Source organism: Notolepis coatsorum (genome assembly GCF_963971535.1).
Source record: "Notolepis coatsorum genome assembly, chromosome: 18".
NCBI lineage: Eukaryota > Metazoa > Chordata > Actinopteri > Aulopiformes > Paralepididae > Notolepis > Notolepis coatsorum.
Window position 1 is genome coordinate 29,519,793 of NC_140182.1, and position 18,016 is coordinate 29,537,808.

Here is an 18,016-nt window from a genome sequence, read left to right on the forward strand (position 1 = left end):
GTTAACCCTTTCACTACCACACTACAGAAGGTTAACCCCTTTCACTACCACACTACATAAGTTTAACCCTTTCACTACCACACTACATCCGGTTAACCCTTTCACTACCACACTACAGAAGATGAACCCTTTCACTACCACACTACAGCAGGTTAAACCCTTCACTACCACACTATAGACAGTTAACCGTCTGTAGTGTGGTAGTGAAAGGTTAACATTCTGTAGTGTGGTCGTGAAAGGGTTAAGTCACCAATAAGTCACCCTATGGGGGATGGGGGTACTGCACATGCTCTGATTGTGCTGGTGGTGTGGAATGAAAAAAATGCAGACTAATTTTAACTTGGCATGTGTTATCACCAATTTATTTAGCCTCTCAAATGAGGAAGAAGCAGTGATGTCTTCTGGGTAAAAAATGGGTGAAGTAGGTAGGAGATGGGAAAGCTTTGGCTGTACTGGCTCTACTCTACTCCCTATATCACAGATCTCTTAACACTTTCGCGGCCACTGGGGCCCGTCTAATATAATGGTTGAGGGCCAGCTTTTGTAAACAAACGTGTGGCTTTTTGTACAGCTAAATCTATACTTTATAGTATTGCTATCTGTCCATTCTCATCGTCAATTGAGTGCATAAACCATGCCTTCAAAATGGCTTAAAGAAAAAAAAATGCATCAATAGGTTCTCATTTTATAGCGCCATGAATATAAGCTTTATAGCGGATTTGGGCTAGTATATTTTCTGGAAGGCTAGTTATAGAGCTAATAGCTGCTAACGTTATATCCAATGGCATTTCCGTTTTACAGATGCTACAGAAATAACTCAAACTGCATATGATCCGGACGATCCCAAAGCATGTATGCATGAAAGGGGGGGGGGGGGGGCGGTGGACGTCGTTTATTATTATTGATTACAAATAACCGTGTTTGTCTAAGTAGCCACATGATGGAACATAATACCGATAATCTAGCGTTGATTTCAGATTGATTGTTGATCCAAGCGAGGAATGGCACGCTTCCTAGTGAAATGCAATAAAACGCTGTTTAGCGGCGTTTCCTGGGATTACACAGAATTACTCTAAAACTATACTCATATTCACCACAGTATAAAACGGGAATGTATTGATGAAAAAATTATGTTTTTTGCATATTGACCGGAAGAAACTCAATGACAATCGACTATATTATTAGATCCATAGCTATAATATTTAATATCGTTTTAGCACTACAAACACCGGCATGTACCCCCGTTCATTACAGCGCTGGCACACACGGCCATACGCCCACAGCGACCTCTGGCGCCCAATGTGTTAAGCCCTTACACCACCTCCAGGTATATCAGGTCTCTTAAGCCCTTACACCACCTCCAGGTATATCAGGTCTCTTAAGCCCTTACACCACCTCCAGGTATATCAGGTCTCTTAAGCCCTTACACCACCTCCAGGTATATCAGGTCTCTTAAAGCCCTTACACCACCTCCAGGTATATCAGGTCTTACACCACCTCCAGGTATATCAGGTCTCTTAAAGCCCTTACACCACCTCCAGGTATATCAGGTCGTACACCACCTCCAGGTATATCAGAGCCCTTACACCACCTCCAGGTATATCAGGTCGTACACCACCTCCAGATATATCAGGTCGTACACCACCTCCAGGTATATCAGAGCCCTTACACCACCTCCAGGTATATCAGGTCTTACACCACCTCCAGGTCTCTCAGGTCTTACACCACCTCCAGGTATATCAGGTCTTACACCACCTCCAGGTCTCACAGGTCTTACACCACCTCCAGGTCTCTCAGGTCTTACACCACCTCCAGGTCTCTCAGGTCTCTTAAGCCCTTACACCACCTCCAGGTCTCTCAGGTCTTACACCACCTCCAGGTCTCACAGGTCTTACACCACCTCCAGGTCTCTCAGGTCTTACACCACCTCCAGGTCTCTCAGGTCTTACACCACCTCCAGGTCTCTCAGGTCTCTTAAAGCCCTTACACCACCTCCAGGTCTCTCAGGTCTTACACCACCTCCAGGTCTCTCAGGTCTTACACCACCTCCAGGTCTCTCGGGTCTTACACCACCTCCAGGTCTCTCAGGTCTTACACCACCTCCAGGTCTCTCAGGTCTTACACCACCTCCAGGTATATCAGGTCTTACACCACCTCCAGGTCTCTCAGGTCTTACACCACCTCCAGGTCTCTTAAGCCCTTACACCACCTCCAGGTCTCTCAGGTCTTACACCACCTCCAGGTCTCACAGGTCTTACACCACCTCCAGGTCTCTCAGGTCTTACACCACCTCCAGGTCTCTCAGGTCTCTTAAGCCCTTACACCACCTCCAGGTCTCTCAGGTCTTACACCACCTCCAGGTCTCTCAGGTCTTACACCACCTCCAGGTCTCTCAGGTCTTACACCACCTCCAGGTCTCTCAGGTCTTACACCACCTCCAGGTCTCTCAGGTCTTACACCACCTCCAGGTCTCTCAGGTCTCTCAGGTCTTACACCACCTCCAGGTCTCTCAGGTCTTACACCACCTCCAGGTATATCAGGTCTTACACCACCTCCAGGTCTCTCAGGTCTTACACCACCTCCAGGTCTCACAGGTCTTACACCACCTCCAGGTCTCTCAGGTCTTACACCACCTCCAGGTCTCTCAGGTCTCTTAAGCCCTTACACCACCTCCAGGTCTCACAGGTCGTCTGACCTGGGCCTCCTGTCCACCCAACGCTCAAACTCCGAGGCGACCGTGCGTTCGCAGTTACAGCCCCTAGACTATGGAATAGCCTTCCCTCTTCCATCAGACTTGCGCCATCCGTCGATTATTTCACGTCTCGGCTTAAAACATATTTCTATTCACTAGCATTTGAATCCTCTTAATGGGTTTTGTGCTGCTTGTATATAGTGTATACGTCTCTTCTCTGTACTGATCTTTGTATGCCTGCTTTACCGTATTTGAATGTGTTATTATTTATAAGGCTTTGTACAGCACTTTAAACATGCTTTATAAATAAAGTTGACTGGACACTCTAGCTTTAATCTCTTGGGGGGGGGGGGGGGGTGGACCGAAATAAGGAAACAGGAGAGAGTTCTCATTAAAACCCTAACCTGGTTTGGGGGTCTTTTTCCCAAAGGACAGCTTGAGCTGGCTGGAGGACCCCACCTCGAAGTTGGGCTTGGAGGCGGACATGCGGACCCTGGACAGGGTGTTGCCTTGGAAACCTGTGACTGTCCTGAGGGAGCTCACCGCTTCGGCACTCAGCTCTCCTTTACTGACCTGCGAGGAAAGACGAAGCAGTGGATCAAGAGGCGCAAGAGACACTCTGTGGACAGACGACACTGTTATACCAAGTGACACTGTGGACAGAGGACACTGTTATACCAAGTGACACTCTGTGGACAGACGACACCGTTATACCAAGTGACACTCTGTGGACAGAGGACATTGTTATACCAAGTGACACTCTGTGGACAGAGGACACTGTTATACCAAGTGACACTCTGTGGACAGAGGACACTGTTATACCAAGTGACACACTGTGGACAGAGGACACCGTTATACCAAGTGACACTCTGTGGACAGAGGACACTGTTATACCAAGTGACACTCTGTGGACAGAGGACACTGTTATACCAAATGACACTGTGGACAGAGGACACTGTTATACCAAGTGACACTCTGTGGACAGAGGACACTGTTATACCAAGAGCCTTACACATTCTTTAAATTTTTTTTTTATATCATACATTTTTTATTGTACATCTTACATTCAATTTCCTTTCTTTTTCTTTCCATACAATAATACACATAAAAAAAGATTCCCCTGTCAAGCTGTGTCCCAACCTCCCCCCTCCCCTCCGAATATTCGATCCCATATCTACATTCGATTTTCATATCAGAATCAAAAGAATTCTTTAAAAAAATTTCAGCAAACCATTCTTATTTCATTCCTTTTTATATTTAGAGGCAGCCTAATTTTCATAGCCTAAAAGATGCACATGCTACTGTTTCTGTTTGTTTATTAAAACCGGTTGATAGAAGTGCCTATTTATGTGCAATACCCTTTGATTTTAATGATCCATTCTATTAAAAAGAATAACTGAATTGAACTGAAACTGAACATTTTAACTTAATTCAAACTGAAACAAAAAATAATATATTTTTAATTTATTCGGATATTCGATATTATGAAAAACGAATATTCGAATAGCACTTTTGCTAGAAAATCCCATCCCCACTGCGTACATAGATCACAATTCGGGCTAGGTGCATATTTCATATGGTATCTCAACAATGGAGTATGGTAAGCTCTTTGACACATTTTGAAGTGAATCAGTTGGTGGTTAGGATTTTTTGAGGAGCAAAATATGTTCTCCCACACCGTGTCCCAGTTAATAAAGAGCCTTACATTCTATTCACTGTGTTTCTAGGCAACTAGGATGCTACCAGCTCAACAGTTATTCAACTTCCTATGAGCTTCTGACACACTGTCTAGAAAGGGATATATTAGCCTTCAAAGTCTGTCAATTGTGAATGAAAGACGACGCCATGACCCTCGTTTCATTTCTGTATGGATAGCTTCGCTGTGAGGGTAATGAGCCAGCTAAGCAGTGTATCGTGTATTCGGTCCTGAAATATCCACACTAGGGCTGACCTCGACTAGTCGAATAGTCGACTAATCGATCGAAAGGAGCCATAGTCGACTGCCAACCTCTTAGTCGAATGCAAAAAGAAAGAAAAATATAATATTTTTTTCTTTTTTTAAATCATTCTTTCCAAAAGCAAAGAGGCCTAGAAGCGTGGCTAACGCTAATGGCGCGCATACCGGAGAGGCTAACTGCCTAAGAAAACGGGCACAGAAAGAGGATTTCACCCCTCTAATGAACACACTAGACAAATATCAAGATGTATCCATCAGTGGACCAATTGCATGCTTTCGCAGAGGACAAGAAGCCTTCAGTCGACTCCTTCAGACATTAAGCACAGTTTTTTCCAAATGGAACAATAAAAAAAATATATATATATAATATATTTATAATAAAGAAAAAAGGGGGCGCCCCAGTGGCGAACCACATAACTCGCTGAGTCGCGGCACGGCCGACCCGGGTTCGATTCCCGAACCCGTCATTATTTGTCAAATGTCTTCCCCCCACTCTGTCTCCCGTTTCACCTCTCTCTCTCTACTGGACTGCCCAGTAGAATAAAGCGATAAACGCTAAAAAATAAATCTTTAAAAAAATTTAAATAAAGAAAAAAGAAGAATTTTGCATTCAGAGGGCTATCGGCAAATTTTGGCCAATCAAAGTCGACTATACAAATCCTTAGTCAGAGACAGGTCTAATCCACACTAGCTAGTATCTTTATCGCGAAGTTCAGCGGCAGGAAACAAAGAGACTGAAGTGGGCGGGGCTTGTCGGGGGTTGAATAGCATGGGTGGCTCCCGTGGGATTTGAAGTTCTAACGGTTAGAATCTAACCTATTGAGCTACACAGCAGTTTTGAGACACAGAAAAAGGTACAGCGGTGAGCGGTTATAGAGTTTATAATATAGACGTGTTTCTCGTCCACGTCAGACTCGGAAGCAAAAAGGAACGTAATCCTGGTCAGAACAACGGGGCAGACCACAATATATTTGCATTTGTTAGCCATGCTAGTGATCTAAACAACCAATTAATGTCAAATCTATTATGTAAAAGGTGAAAGACTCACACTCACAGCCATGCTGATTTGGCTAAATGACATCCACCGGTTTTAGTTTGAAACAACTTTTAGTCAGGAGACTGTCATGGTTTCTCCATAGAGCTCCATTATACTTTTAGTCAGGGGAGTGTCATGGTTTCTCCATAGAGCTCCATTATACTTTTAGTCAGGGGAGTGTCATGGTTTCTCCATAGAGCTCCATTATACTTTTAGTCAGGGGAGTGTCATGGTTTCTCCATAGAGCTCCATTATACTTTTAGTCAGGAGAGTGTCACGGTTTCTCCATAGAGCTCCATTATACTTTTAGTCAGATGAGTGTCATGGTTTCTCCATAGAGCTCCATTATACTTTTAGTCAGGGGAGTGTCACGGTTTCTTCATAGAGCCCCGTCATACTTTAGCGCAGCAGATCACGCAGGTCCGGGGTAACTTAGTCACGTGACTCAGTTGGTATTGCTGATTGGCTCGACCACGGTATGTTTGTAAAGAGCGAACAGGTCTACCGGTATATAGAGTGCATGATTTCACCTCTGTAACAGACGTCAGGCCTGACAGCTTCAGAGCCGACGTCAGCTTCTCTGCGGTCCTCACACTCTGGCCGTCGGTCCCTGAGACAGATAGGATAAACTCTATTAAAGGGACAGTTCGGATACTTTCACGTTACGTATACGCACTGGAGCCAAGACATCACGTAGGTCTGAGAGAAGAATCGAGGCTTGGAACTGCGTGAGGATCCGTTATCTATGGCGGCTGGTTAGAGCTTTTGTCCACATGTTGTGGTGTGGATTAACCCTTTCACTGCCGCCTAGGAGGATTCGTGTGTGTGGGGGGGGGGGGGGGGGTCATTATCTCACACCAGGAACAACACTGTTTAACCCTTTCACTGCCACAAACCAACAAACGTTTATAATCTTACACATACATGTGAAACAAATATGTAAAAATTAAAAATATATATATACTAAAAATATTATAATAAATTACTTTTTCCATAATTTTTTTTAATAATTTAAGATCAATTTCTCATAGCTGCGAGTAATTGATTAAAAAAAATCCAAGAGACGACAATATAAGCCTATGAACTTTTTTTTTGTATGTTCATGCCAAAAGTTGTTAATATTATAATTTTCTGAGTAAAAATTAGGGTTGGGTAGCAAACTACTTTTAAGGGGTACTGGCCGATTTACATCGATACTGCCGAGTACCGATTCACACTAGATCAATCGGTACCAAATTCTGGTACATTTAAAATGTTTGTATAAAAGTGTAATAGATAAGAGGGAGCCTTTTCCACAAATATATATATTACTGTCCTATGCATCTCTTGGGTCTTCACTAGATAAGAGGGCGCGCCTTTTCCACAAATATATATTACTGTCCCATCTCTTGGTTCTTTAGTAAATAAGGGGGAGCCTTTTCCACATATATATATATACTGTCCCATCTCTTGGATCTTTGTAAATACCAGACGAGGTCAGAGGAGTTTGATAATATTTACTGAGGATGGCCAGATATTGTTGATATTTAATTTAAACATAAAAAAACTGATGATCATGCAATCTATTTTGTGTGGTGTGTTACAACAATAAATAATTAAATATTCTAAATAAATAACAAGGTTGAAATTGAACCCTTGATTTTTTACAACTTAACCATACCATGAAGAGTCCACTATGTGGCATTAACTTTGTAAAGAATAAAAATAAAAAGACTAACCTTCTTACTGTCATTTACTATTATGTACTTTGCTACTAAGTAATCTACTATGCCTATACTACTACCTACTATGCTAATATGTCTATACTACTATGCACTCAGAGTATAGCACTCAAGTTCGACACTGTTTGATGAACAATATCACTTACCCTTAGCTGAGTTGTACCCTTCCTGCTGACTTGTACAGAACTTGTAAGTCGCCTTGGATAAAAGCGTTCAGCTAAATGACTCAATGTAAATGCACAATTACGTAATCAATAAATGTATAATGTTTACATTTGAGGCGTTCAGTGGCGTTTAGGCGATCAGTGTCGCACACAGACATAACTGGGAGACCAATCTCTCGACTGAATTGATGGCAAACCCAGACTCTCACCTGTGACAGCCTCCTCCAGCACCATCTTCCCACCCGGCTTAAGGAGTCTGGCCATCTCTGCCAGTGTCTCCGAGCTGTGGACGGACGAGCTTTCAGAGAGGAGGCAGGACAGCACCCAGTCATAGTGGGAGGCTGCATGGGAGGCTGCGGGAGACAGGAGAGGACGAGAGACAGTCAGAGAGACAACAAGACAGCACCCAGTCATAGTGGGAGGCTGCATGGGAGGCTGCGGGAGACAGGAGAGGACGAGAGACAGTCAGAGAGACAACAAGACAGCACCCAGTCATAGTGGGAGGCTGCATGGGAGGCTGCGGGAGACAGGAGAGGACGAGAGACAGTCAGAGAGACAACAAGACAGCACCCAGTCATAGTGGGAGGCTGCGTGGGAGGCAGGAGAGGACGAGAGACAGTCAGAGAGACAACAAGAGAGACGGGAGGAGGACGAGAGACAGTCAGAGAGACAACAAGAGAGACGGGAGGAGGACGAGAGACGATCAGAGAAACAACAAGAGAGACGGGAGGAGGACGAGAGACGATCAGAGAAACAACAAGAGAGACGGGAGGAGGAGGAGAGATGATCAGAGAAACAACAAGAGAGACGGGAGGAGGAGAGATGATCAGAGAAACAACAAGAGAGACGGGAGGAGGAGGAGAGATGATCAGAGAGACAACAAGAGAGACGGGAGGAGGAGGAGAGATGATCAGAGAGACAACAAGAGAGACGGGAGGAGAACGGGAGACAGTCAGAGAGACAACAAGAGAGACGGGAGGAGGACAAGAGACAGTCAGAGAGACAACAAGAGAGACGGGAGGAAGACGAGAGACAGTCAGAGCAGCGTTTCCGTTAGAACATATTCGTGCCGGTCTGAGTGTCCTGCAAGATTTCTATCCCCGGACATATTCCTGAAATTCCGGTCAGAGTTTTAAACAGCAGTCTGTTATAATCACATTTTTATGAGCTAACGAATTCCGTTATATTGGACATTTGTATTAATTACATCAAGCGAAGAATGAGAAATTGATTTGCAGAATCAAATTACTATCTCTCGCCTCCCAAGTTAGTGCGATACGCTACCAGCATCAAGCTCCCGCGCCGCAGGCTCGCACTGCAGCAGCTGTCACACGCACCCCCAAATGAATCTCGAGTCGACATCGCTTCACCTCGTTGTATCAGACACGTCACGCATATCATAATGTTCAACTTCACACACAGCAAACTGTAGTTGATCATCACATTGCCTCGTTTGCATGCAGAGAGCGAGAGGACGAGCCACATGCTCGTAATGCGTTTGTTGATTTCATTATAGCCTACATTTAGTTATAATCAATTATATGCATTACTATGTGACACGGCAGTCAACCAACAGTTGCATTATGATTAAAAAATGTCAACACTTACTCACCCCGTCTCGTTCTGCCTATCCGTTTTGTACCTGCGACTAGATCCCCATTGCATTGGAACAGGTGGACTTCTGCGAGGCTCGCAACGGTAGCAGCAGACTGGGGATGCTCTTTGTGGTTCAATCAATAAAGTGTACTTTGTGTACGTTCAATCAATGTTATCTCTCGTACATCATAGACGCTAGACTACTAGACTATAATGTCGTACCTCAGCCAGGAGAATTTAACTTTCCACTCGGGCCGCCGCCTGAACGCTCGACATTTGTTTATTTTCCGCGGGAGCATCGGCGGTCTCTGTGACTTCAGAAGACTCATCTTCGTTGTCAATGTCATTATTATTAGACCTGCTTGTGCTTGGTTTCATGAAATATTTGTTAAGTTTAGCTTGTTTGGCCATCTCTCTCTCTCGCTCGTATAGCTGTTTGTCGTTATTATGGTGGCCAGACAGGCTCAAAAAAAGAAAAAAAAAGATTCACATCCGAGCGGCGCCATCCGCGCTTTATTAGAGCGAAGCACAATGAAACAAATGTAATGATTGTTTCGTTCATCGCATAGGCTATTTAATTTTAGCCTATTTTAATACAATTCAAATAATAAAATTGTGCTTAGAGGAATTATTTCCACCGGACATTATGACCGGAGATATTTAAATATTCGGACTTCAACATATTTTGCCGGTCAAATACCGGTAATTACCGGCTAACGGAAACGCTGAGTCAGAGAGACAAAAAGAGAGACGGGAGGAGAACGGGAGACAGTCAGAGAGACAACAAGAGAGACGGGAGAAAGATAAGAGACAGTCAGAGAGACAACAAGAGAGACGGGAGGAGGATGAGAGAAAGTCAGAGAGACAAGACTATATATGGTGACAAGAGGGCAGATAGAGCTGAGAGACAGACATAGAGACAGTCAGAGACAACACTATATGTAGTGACAAGAGGACAGATAGAGCTGAGAGACAGACATAGACAGTCAGAGAGACAACACTAGATATGGTGACAAGAGGACAGATATAGCTGAGAGACAGACATAGACAGTCAGAGAGACAAGACTATATATGGTGACAAGAGGACAGATAGAGCTGAGAGACAGACATAGACAGTCAGAGAGACAAGACTATATATGGTGACAAGAGGGCAGATAGAGCTGAGAGACAGACATAGAGACAGTCAGAGAGACAACACTATATGTAGTGACAAGAGGACAGATAGAGCTGAGAGACAGCCATAGAGACAGTCAGAGAGACAACACTATATGTAGTGACAAGAGGACAGATAGAGCTGAGAGACAGACATAGACAGTCAGAGAGACAACACTAGATATGGTGACAAGAGGGCAGATAGAGCTGAGAGACAGACATAGAGACAGTCAGAGAGACAACACTATATGTAGTGACAAGAGGACAGATAGAGCTGAGAGACAGACATAGACAGTCAGAGAGACAACACTATATGTAGTGACAAGAGGACAGATAGAGCTGAGAGACAGACATAGAGACAGTCAGAGAGACAACACTAGATATGGTGACAAGAGGACAGATAGAGCTGAGAGACAGACATAGACAGTCAGAGAGACAAGACTATATATGGTGACAAGAGGACAGATAGAGCTGAGATACAGACAGAGAGACAGTCAGAGAGACAACACTAGATATGGTGAGTTGGTGACAAGAGGACAGATATAGCTGAGAGACACTGAGACAGACATGGAGACAGTCAGAGAGACAACACTATATGGTGACAAGACAGATATAGCTGAGATACATAGAGACAGTCAGAGAGACAACACTATATGGTGACAAGAGGACAGATATAGCTGAGATACATAGAGACAGTCAGAGAGACAACACTATATGGTGACAAGAGGACAGATAGAGCTGAGATACATAGAGACAGTCAGAGTCTGAGACAACACTATATGGTGACAAGAGGACAGATAGAGCTGAGATACATAGAGACAGTCAGAGTCTGAGACAACACTATATGGTGACAAGAGGACAGATAGAGCTGAGATACATAGAGACAGTCAGAGAGACAACACAGTGAACACACTATATGGTGACAAGAGAAAGTGATGAAATATTGGCCTGACGGCAGCTTGTGGCTTTTCTATCCCAGACACTATAGAAAACGATGTATGTTGTGCTGGGAGGCTATACTGAATATGAGAATATAAAGTAATGGATCCATGCAAAGGTATGGTTTTACTATACCATTGTCCACCATATATACATATTGTAAAACATATTTATTAAAAGAAATATTCCACTCAGCAGTATAAAAAGGGAAACGTTTAGACCATAGAAGACCATTTTGATACAACAGAACCATGACAATTATATTACAAGATAAAGACATACAAAATATCAATTTTTTTTTTTTTGTATTTTTCCCCCTCCATTTTCCTCCGATTTTCTCCCATCCCAATGTTTTAGTCGTATGCCAATTCCCAGTCCCTTCCTGGTCGCTGCGCACTTACCCCCCACAGTCAGATCATCTGGGAGAGTGGAGGCTACCACGTGCTTCCTCCGACACACGTCCAGCCAATCACCGCTTCTTTTCACCTGGCAGCGCGGATTCTCATCGAGAGGGCGTAGCGTAGCGTGTGGGAGGATCACACTATCCCCCTCAAGTCCTATCCGCGCTTAGCAGGCGCCCCGACCGAACTGTAGGAGTTGCTGTTTACAACGACCCGGACCCACCCCGCCAGCTTCTCCCACCCTCTAATACAGCCAATTGTATTAGTGCAGACGGCCAGCCAAGCTGGTGACAACCCCGGAGCTGTGAGCTGGATTTCGAACAGGCGAATCCAGCTCACAGCTCCGGGGTTGGTGAACAAAATATCACATTGTAATTTGTCCTGGAAAACTAAATATACCGTCAAATAAACTAAGAAGAATGATGATATATTTGGCCATATCAACAAGCCCTAATGTGACATACAGTACTTTTTTTTTTTTTATATATAAACTACCGTTCAAACGTTTGGGGTCACCCAGACAATTTCGTTTTTTCCATGAAAACTCACTTTTATTTATCAAATGAGTTGCAAAATGAATAGAAAATATAGTCAAGACATTGACAAGGTTAGAAATAATGATTTTTATTTTGAAATAATAATTTTGTCCTTCAAACTTTGCTTTTGTTAACTCTTTCAATGCCACGCCTGGTTTTCCGTTTTACCGCTTGAATGCCACCATCGGCGCCAATGTTAACGTTAATATCGCCTAATCTATGTTTTAAATTATGGCTATGTGTCTAATCTGCCCATCGCATTATCAAAGACTATGTTCCAGTCAGTGCTGTGAAGACAGATTGTTTTTTTATCGCGTCGTTTCCATTTCAGAGCAGTTAGAAAAGCCCCCGTTTTGATATAAAAAACAGCTCATTCTGGAGCATTCTATGAAAATCGTCTTTTAGTGGAATATTCCACAACGTTGATATTCGTCGGCCTTTTTATGAATCGTTTTCAAATAAACGCTAGATGATCAATATTATACGTGCACGCAAGCACATTACGGCCGCGCACTGATAATCGCTCCGTTGATTACCTCACTGAGTTTTACAGTGAAACCGAAAGAAGACATTTCACAAAACAGCTTATAACTTCATCAAACTTACTCTGATTATCCTACCACTGATAACATAGAGTCCTTACCTGACATCAGATGGTATCCAACTGGTATATTCCAATTCCTGATCACCATTCGAAAAAATCGATACGTGTATGGATCCAACGCGACACAGTAGATCTCTATGATCCGCGGGGATCTGAGGCTCCAGAATGAACTCTGGTAACCCCGGCTGGATCAGTGAACTGGAAAATGTGGAGTACCGGATTTTTTTCCCCATTCATTTTCATTGAGTCCATTCCAAAATCACTTATGTCATCTGGGAGACGACAGGGGGCGCTTTTTTCCACAGTGATCGTCGGCGCCCCTCGGCTATACTCGGGTAGGCTCGGGTGATGCAATAATTTTTCAGATCGCCAAAAAAAAGAAAAAAAAAAAAAAAATCCGAGAAATCTCGTGAGTGGCTAGCAACCACCTATAAAAAAACACGAAATCTCGTGAGTGGCACTGAAAGAGTTAAAGAATGCTCCCTTTGCAGCAATTACAGCAATGCAGACATTTGGCATTCTAGCTGTTAATTTGTTGAGGGAATCTGAAGAAATGTCACCCCACGCTTCCTGAAGCACCTCCCACAAGTTGGATTGGCTTGAAGTGCCTTCTTGCGTACAATACGCTCAAGCTGCGCCCACAACAGCTCAATGGGGTTGAGATCTGGTGACTGCGCTGGTCACTCCATTACAGACAGAATACCAGCTGCCTGCTTCTTGCCTAAATAGTTCTTGCATAATTTGGAGGTGTGCTTTGGGTCATTGTCCTGTTGTAGGAGGAAATTGGCTCCTATCAAGCACTGTCCATGGCATGGTTTTTTAAAATTGAGTGATAGCCTTCCTTATTCAAAATCCCTTTTATCTTGTACAAATCTACCACTTTACCAGCACCAAAGCAGCCCCAGACCATCACCTTTACCTCCTCCATGCTTGCCAGATGGTGTCAGGCACTCTTCCAGCATCTTTTCACTTGTTCTGTGTCTTACAAATGTTCTTCTGTGTGATCCAAACACCTCAAACTTCGATTAGTCTGTCCCCAACACTTTTTTCCAATCTTCCTCTGTCCAATGTCTGTGTCCTTTTGCCCATATTAATCTTTTCCTTTTATTGGCCAGTCTCAGATATGGCTTTTTCTTTGCCACTCTGCCTAGAAGGCCAGCATCCCGGAGTCGCCTCTTCACTGTAGACGTTGACACTGGCGTTTTGCAGCCAGTTCAGGACCTGTGAGGCGTCTATTTCTCAAAACAAGAAGCTCTAATGTACTTGTCTTCTTGCTCAGTTGTGCACTGGGGCCTGCCACTTCTCTTTCTACTCTGATTAGAGCCTGTTTGTGCTGTTCTCTGAAGAGAGTAGTACACTGTTGTAGGAAATGTTCAGTTTCTTGGCAATTTCTCACATGGAATAGCCTTAATTTCCAAGAACAAAAATAGACTGTCGAGTTTCTTTTTTTAAACTTAAATTTGTATTGAACATTTATAGACATACAACACAACATATACAATAACATCAATAACACAACAGTACAATGATGTGGGCCTCTTGAACTCGGCTGCGCTCATCCTCCCAGACCCCCGCAAGAGGAACCCACCCCCTCCCATCCTCCCCCCCTAGAAACCGGGCTCGCCCGCATCCCAGGTCCGTCCCACGCGGGGTCCAGCACTCAGCGACATGGGCATCTTGAATCTGATCCGACCCAGTAGAGGGGCGAGGGGCAATACTCCCCCCCACCGAGCCAAGCCCGCTACCTCCCATGCCACCAAGACCCCCACCCCACGCACAACCAACCCACAACCCACGGGATCCCACTCTCCCGGGTCAAACCGCATAAACGCTGACCCCCCACCCCCGACTCCCCCCCCTCTCTGAATCTCCATCACCACATACAGGGCCATAGACTCCCTTTCCACTCCGTCCTCCAATCCCCATAACCGGGTATTATTTCTCCGCGGTCTCCCTTTCATGTCCGACAGCTTTTCCTTCATTTTTTCTTGTTGTAGAATTGCAATTGTCAGTACTTCGTGTATCTTCGTTTCCCATTCCTCCGCCTCTGCCGTTCTCCCTTCCAACGCCGCCACGCTCTCACCCTGTTACACCATCTTTTCATTGACCGCTTCGAGTCCCGCATCCATTTCTCCCCCGATATCCTCCTGCTCCGTCTTCAATTCCTCCCCCAGCCTCCCGACATCGGTCCTTATCGTGTCCGTAATTGTCTGCATATCCGCCAATATTGCGTCCGTCATTGTTTTCATATATGCCAATATCTCGGCCTGCATGCAGACCGCCCATCCTGGCATTTCCCTGTCGAGCGCGGCCGGCCCACCTCCTCCTTCCACCTGGTCCCTCTCTCCCTCGCGACGGGGATTTTGTATCTTCAAATTCTCCCTTCTCAGAGATCCCTCATTTTCTCTCTTCTTCTCATTCCTTGTTTCCTCCTTGTTTCTTGATTGCATCTCCATTTTTTATTTCTTTTCGGGTCTTTATTCATCCGTTTTTTTACTTATTCGACCAGGAGCTCCAGCACACGCGTGCTACCCGTTTCCTCTCGTACCGGAAGTTCCGACTGTCGAGTTTCATATGAAAGTTCTCTTTTTCTGGCCATTTTGAGAGTATAAATCGAACTGACAAATGGGATGCTCCAGATACTCAACTAGCTCAAAGGAAGGCCAGTTTTATAGCTTCTCTAACCAGCAAACCCGTTTTCAGCTGTGCTAACGTAATTGCACAAGGGTTTAAGGTTTTTCGAATCATCCATTAGCTTTCTAACGCGATTAAGATAAGATAAGATAATCCTTAATTGATCCCCTAGGGGAAATTCATGTGTCAGAGCAGCATGGGGGGGGGGGTACAGGGTGGGGTATGCATAGATTCACAGTACAGTACAATATAAAATATAATAATAATAAAGTAATATAAAAAGTAATAAATAAAGTAATATAAAATATAAAATAGTAATATAAAGTGATAGAGAATATAGAGTGAGTCTCTAGTGCAAATAATCAAGATAGTCGTTGATGCGAGTCTCTACTCTCTAGTTCTCATGTCCCGAGTTGAGACAGTGATAACTCTGGCAGCAGAACCGGCCGAGCCCTTTATTGTAGAGCCTGATGGCTGCCGGTATAAAGGACCGGCCGAGGCGGTTTGTGGTGTGTCGGGGGGGATGAGTCTTAGGCTGAACGTGCTCTTCATTCTGGCCAGCTCCTCGTAGAGGGGGTGAGAGGGGTTCTCCAGGATGGCTTCTAGCTTTTTCCTCATCCTCCTGTCAGCCACCACCTCTAGATTATCCAGCTCACCACCCACTACTGAGCTAGCCTTCTTCACCAGCTTGTTCAGCTTGCTGGAGAGTAGACCCTCGAGTTGATGTTGCCCCCCCCAGCACACCACAGCAAAAAAAGAGGTATCAGTCAGCTGCACACGTCGAACGGCCTGAGCCTCCTCAGGAAGGACAGCCTACTCTGTCCCTTCCTGTAGAGGGCCTCAGTGTTGTCTGACCAGTCCAGATTTTTGTTCATGTGAATTCCAAGAAACTTGTAGGACTCCACCATCTCTACCTCCTCCCCTCAAAGGATTATGGGAGAATCCGACCACCCTACGAAGCTCTCCACCAGAGCCCTGTATTCAGCCTCATCGTCATCCACAATGTAGCTGACGATGGAGGAGTCATCGGACAACTTCTGCAGGTGGCACGTCCTTGTGTTGTAGCGGAAGTCGGAGGTGTAGAGGGATAATGAAAGACCCTCACCACCCCAACAACAGCCTGTTCATGCTGCTGCGGTCAGGCAAACGCCTGCGAGCACCAGTAACGAGGACAGAGAGACTTAGGCTCAGCTTCTTCCCCCAGGCCATCAGAGCCTTGAACACTGAACTCTCCACGCACAAGCACACATGAACACACACTGTACACGCTCACACACTAGCAGCCACTTTAACATGAGCACACACACACTCATGCTGCACACGCTCACACTATGGACACTTTACAGAAGGAAAGTTCACTTTAAAAATAGTATAGATTGAGATTGTATAATATAGCATTGTATAGCAGTGTACATAAAGACCCAGTGCCTCATCCGTAGCTAAGAGTGTACTGCACTACCACTACCACAGGACCTAGCATGTCCTACCATGCTCTGTAAATAACTCATGTACAGATACGGATATGCCTACTTTGTTTACTTGTTTATTGCACTATGTCGCTCTATTGGTTGGACTCTATTATTATTATTATTACTTGTATTATGCACATCGTTGCGGGCGAGACCCCCCGCATTTCACTGTATACCTGTATGCCGTGACAAATAAAACTCTTGTATCTTGTATCTCTTGTAAACAAAAAGGGTGACAGCACGGTACCCTGGGGAGTACAGGTGTTGCTCACCAGCACCTCTGATTGGCTGCCCTGAAGTCTCACGTACTGAGGTCTGCTGGTGAGGTAGTCGGTGATCCAGGCCACCATTCCCCGGTCCAGCTGCATCCCAGTGAGCTTCTGCTCTAGCCGCAGTGGCTGGTATTAAATGTGCTGGAGAAGTCGAAGAACATGATCCTCACTGAGCTGCGTGGCCTCTCCAGGTATTAGTGGTCTGCAAGGGCCTTGAAATGAAGCCTGTGCCCAGACCGGGGCGCCTGCTCAGCGAGGAAAGGATCTAAGGGGGGGTAGTGTGATCCTTCCACATGTTACAACCTCTCAGTGAGAGTCCGCGCTGCCAGGTGAAAAAGAAGCGGTTGATTGGCTACACATGTGTCGGAGGAAGCATGACTGCGATAGCCTCCACTCTCCCAGACCGACCGTAGGGGGTTTGATTGATTGAAAACTTTATTAACAGATTGCAGAATGGGTACAATACAGTACAGCTCAATACACACAATTGTTAAGGGGATGCAGACCAGAGAAAGACTTTCGTCCCCCATTTTCAATTCATCAGGACATATATGACATACATGACATACAGATAGACAGTACTGCTACATCTATACATTTATGACATACCAGATTTGCAAATACAGTACCGTTTGTGATACAAAAAGAGTCCAGAAAAAAGTATATACATTTGACGTAAAAACTGTACATTGGGGGAGGTTGGGTAGGTGGGGTGGTGGGCTGTACATTGGAGGTGGTTCGGTGGGTGGGGTGGGGGGGGGGGGTTGGGCAGGAGGGGGAACACGGTACAACTGTACAAGCAAAACTGTACATTGGAATATTGACAACCATACTTGGTCATTT

At 44.8% G+C, this 18,016-nt stretch overlaps 1 protein-coding gene across 1 annotated transcript in view; it reads right to left on the bottom strand.

Moving 5' to 3' along the window:
• ciapin1 (cytokine induced apoptosis inhibitor 1) overlaps positions 1 to 18,016 on the bottom strand; it is a 40,059-nt gene that overhangs the window by 14,260 nt on the left and 7,783 nt on the right. The window contains exons 3-5 of the mRNA XM_084335526.1: positions 7,780 to 7,923; positions 6,216 to 6,295; positions 3,097 to 3,265 (exon numbers count right to left, since the gene is read on the bottom strand). Coding sequence (XP_084191652.1) covers positions 3,097 to 3,265; positions 6,216 to 6,295; positions 7,780 to 7,923 — 393 coding nt within the window. The remainder of the gene's footprint in view (positions 1 to 3,096; positions 3,266 to 6,215; positions 6,296 to 7,779; positions 7,924 to 18,016) is intronic.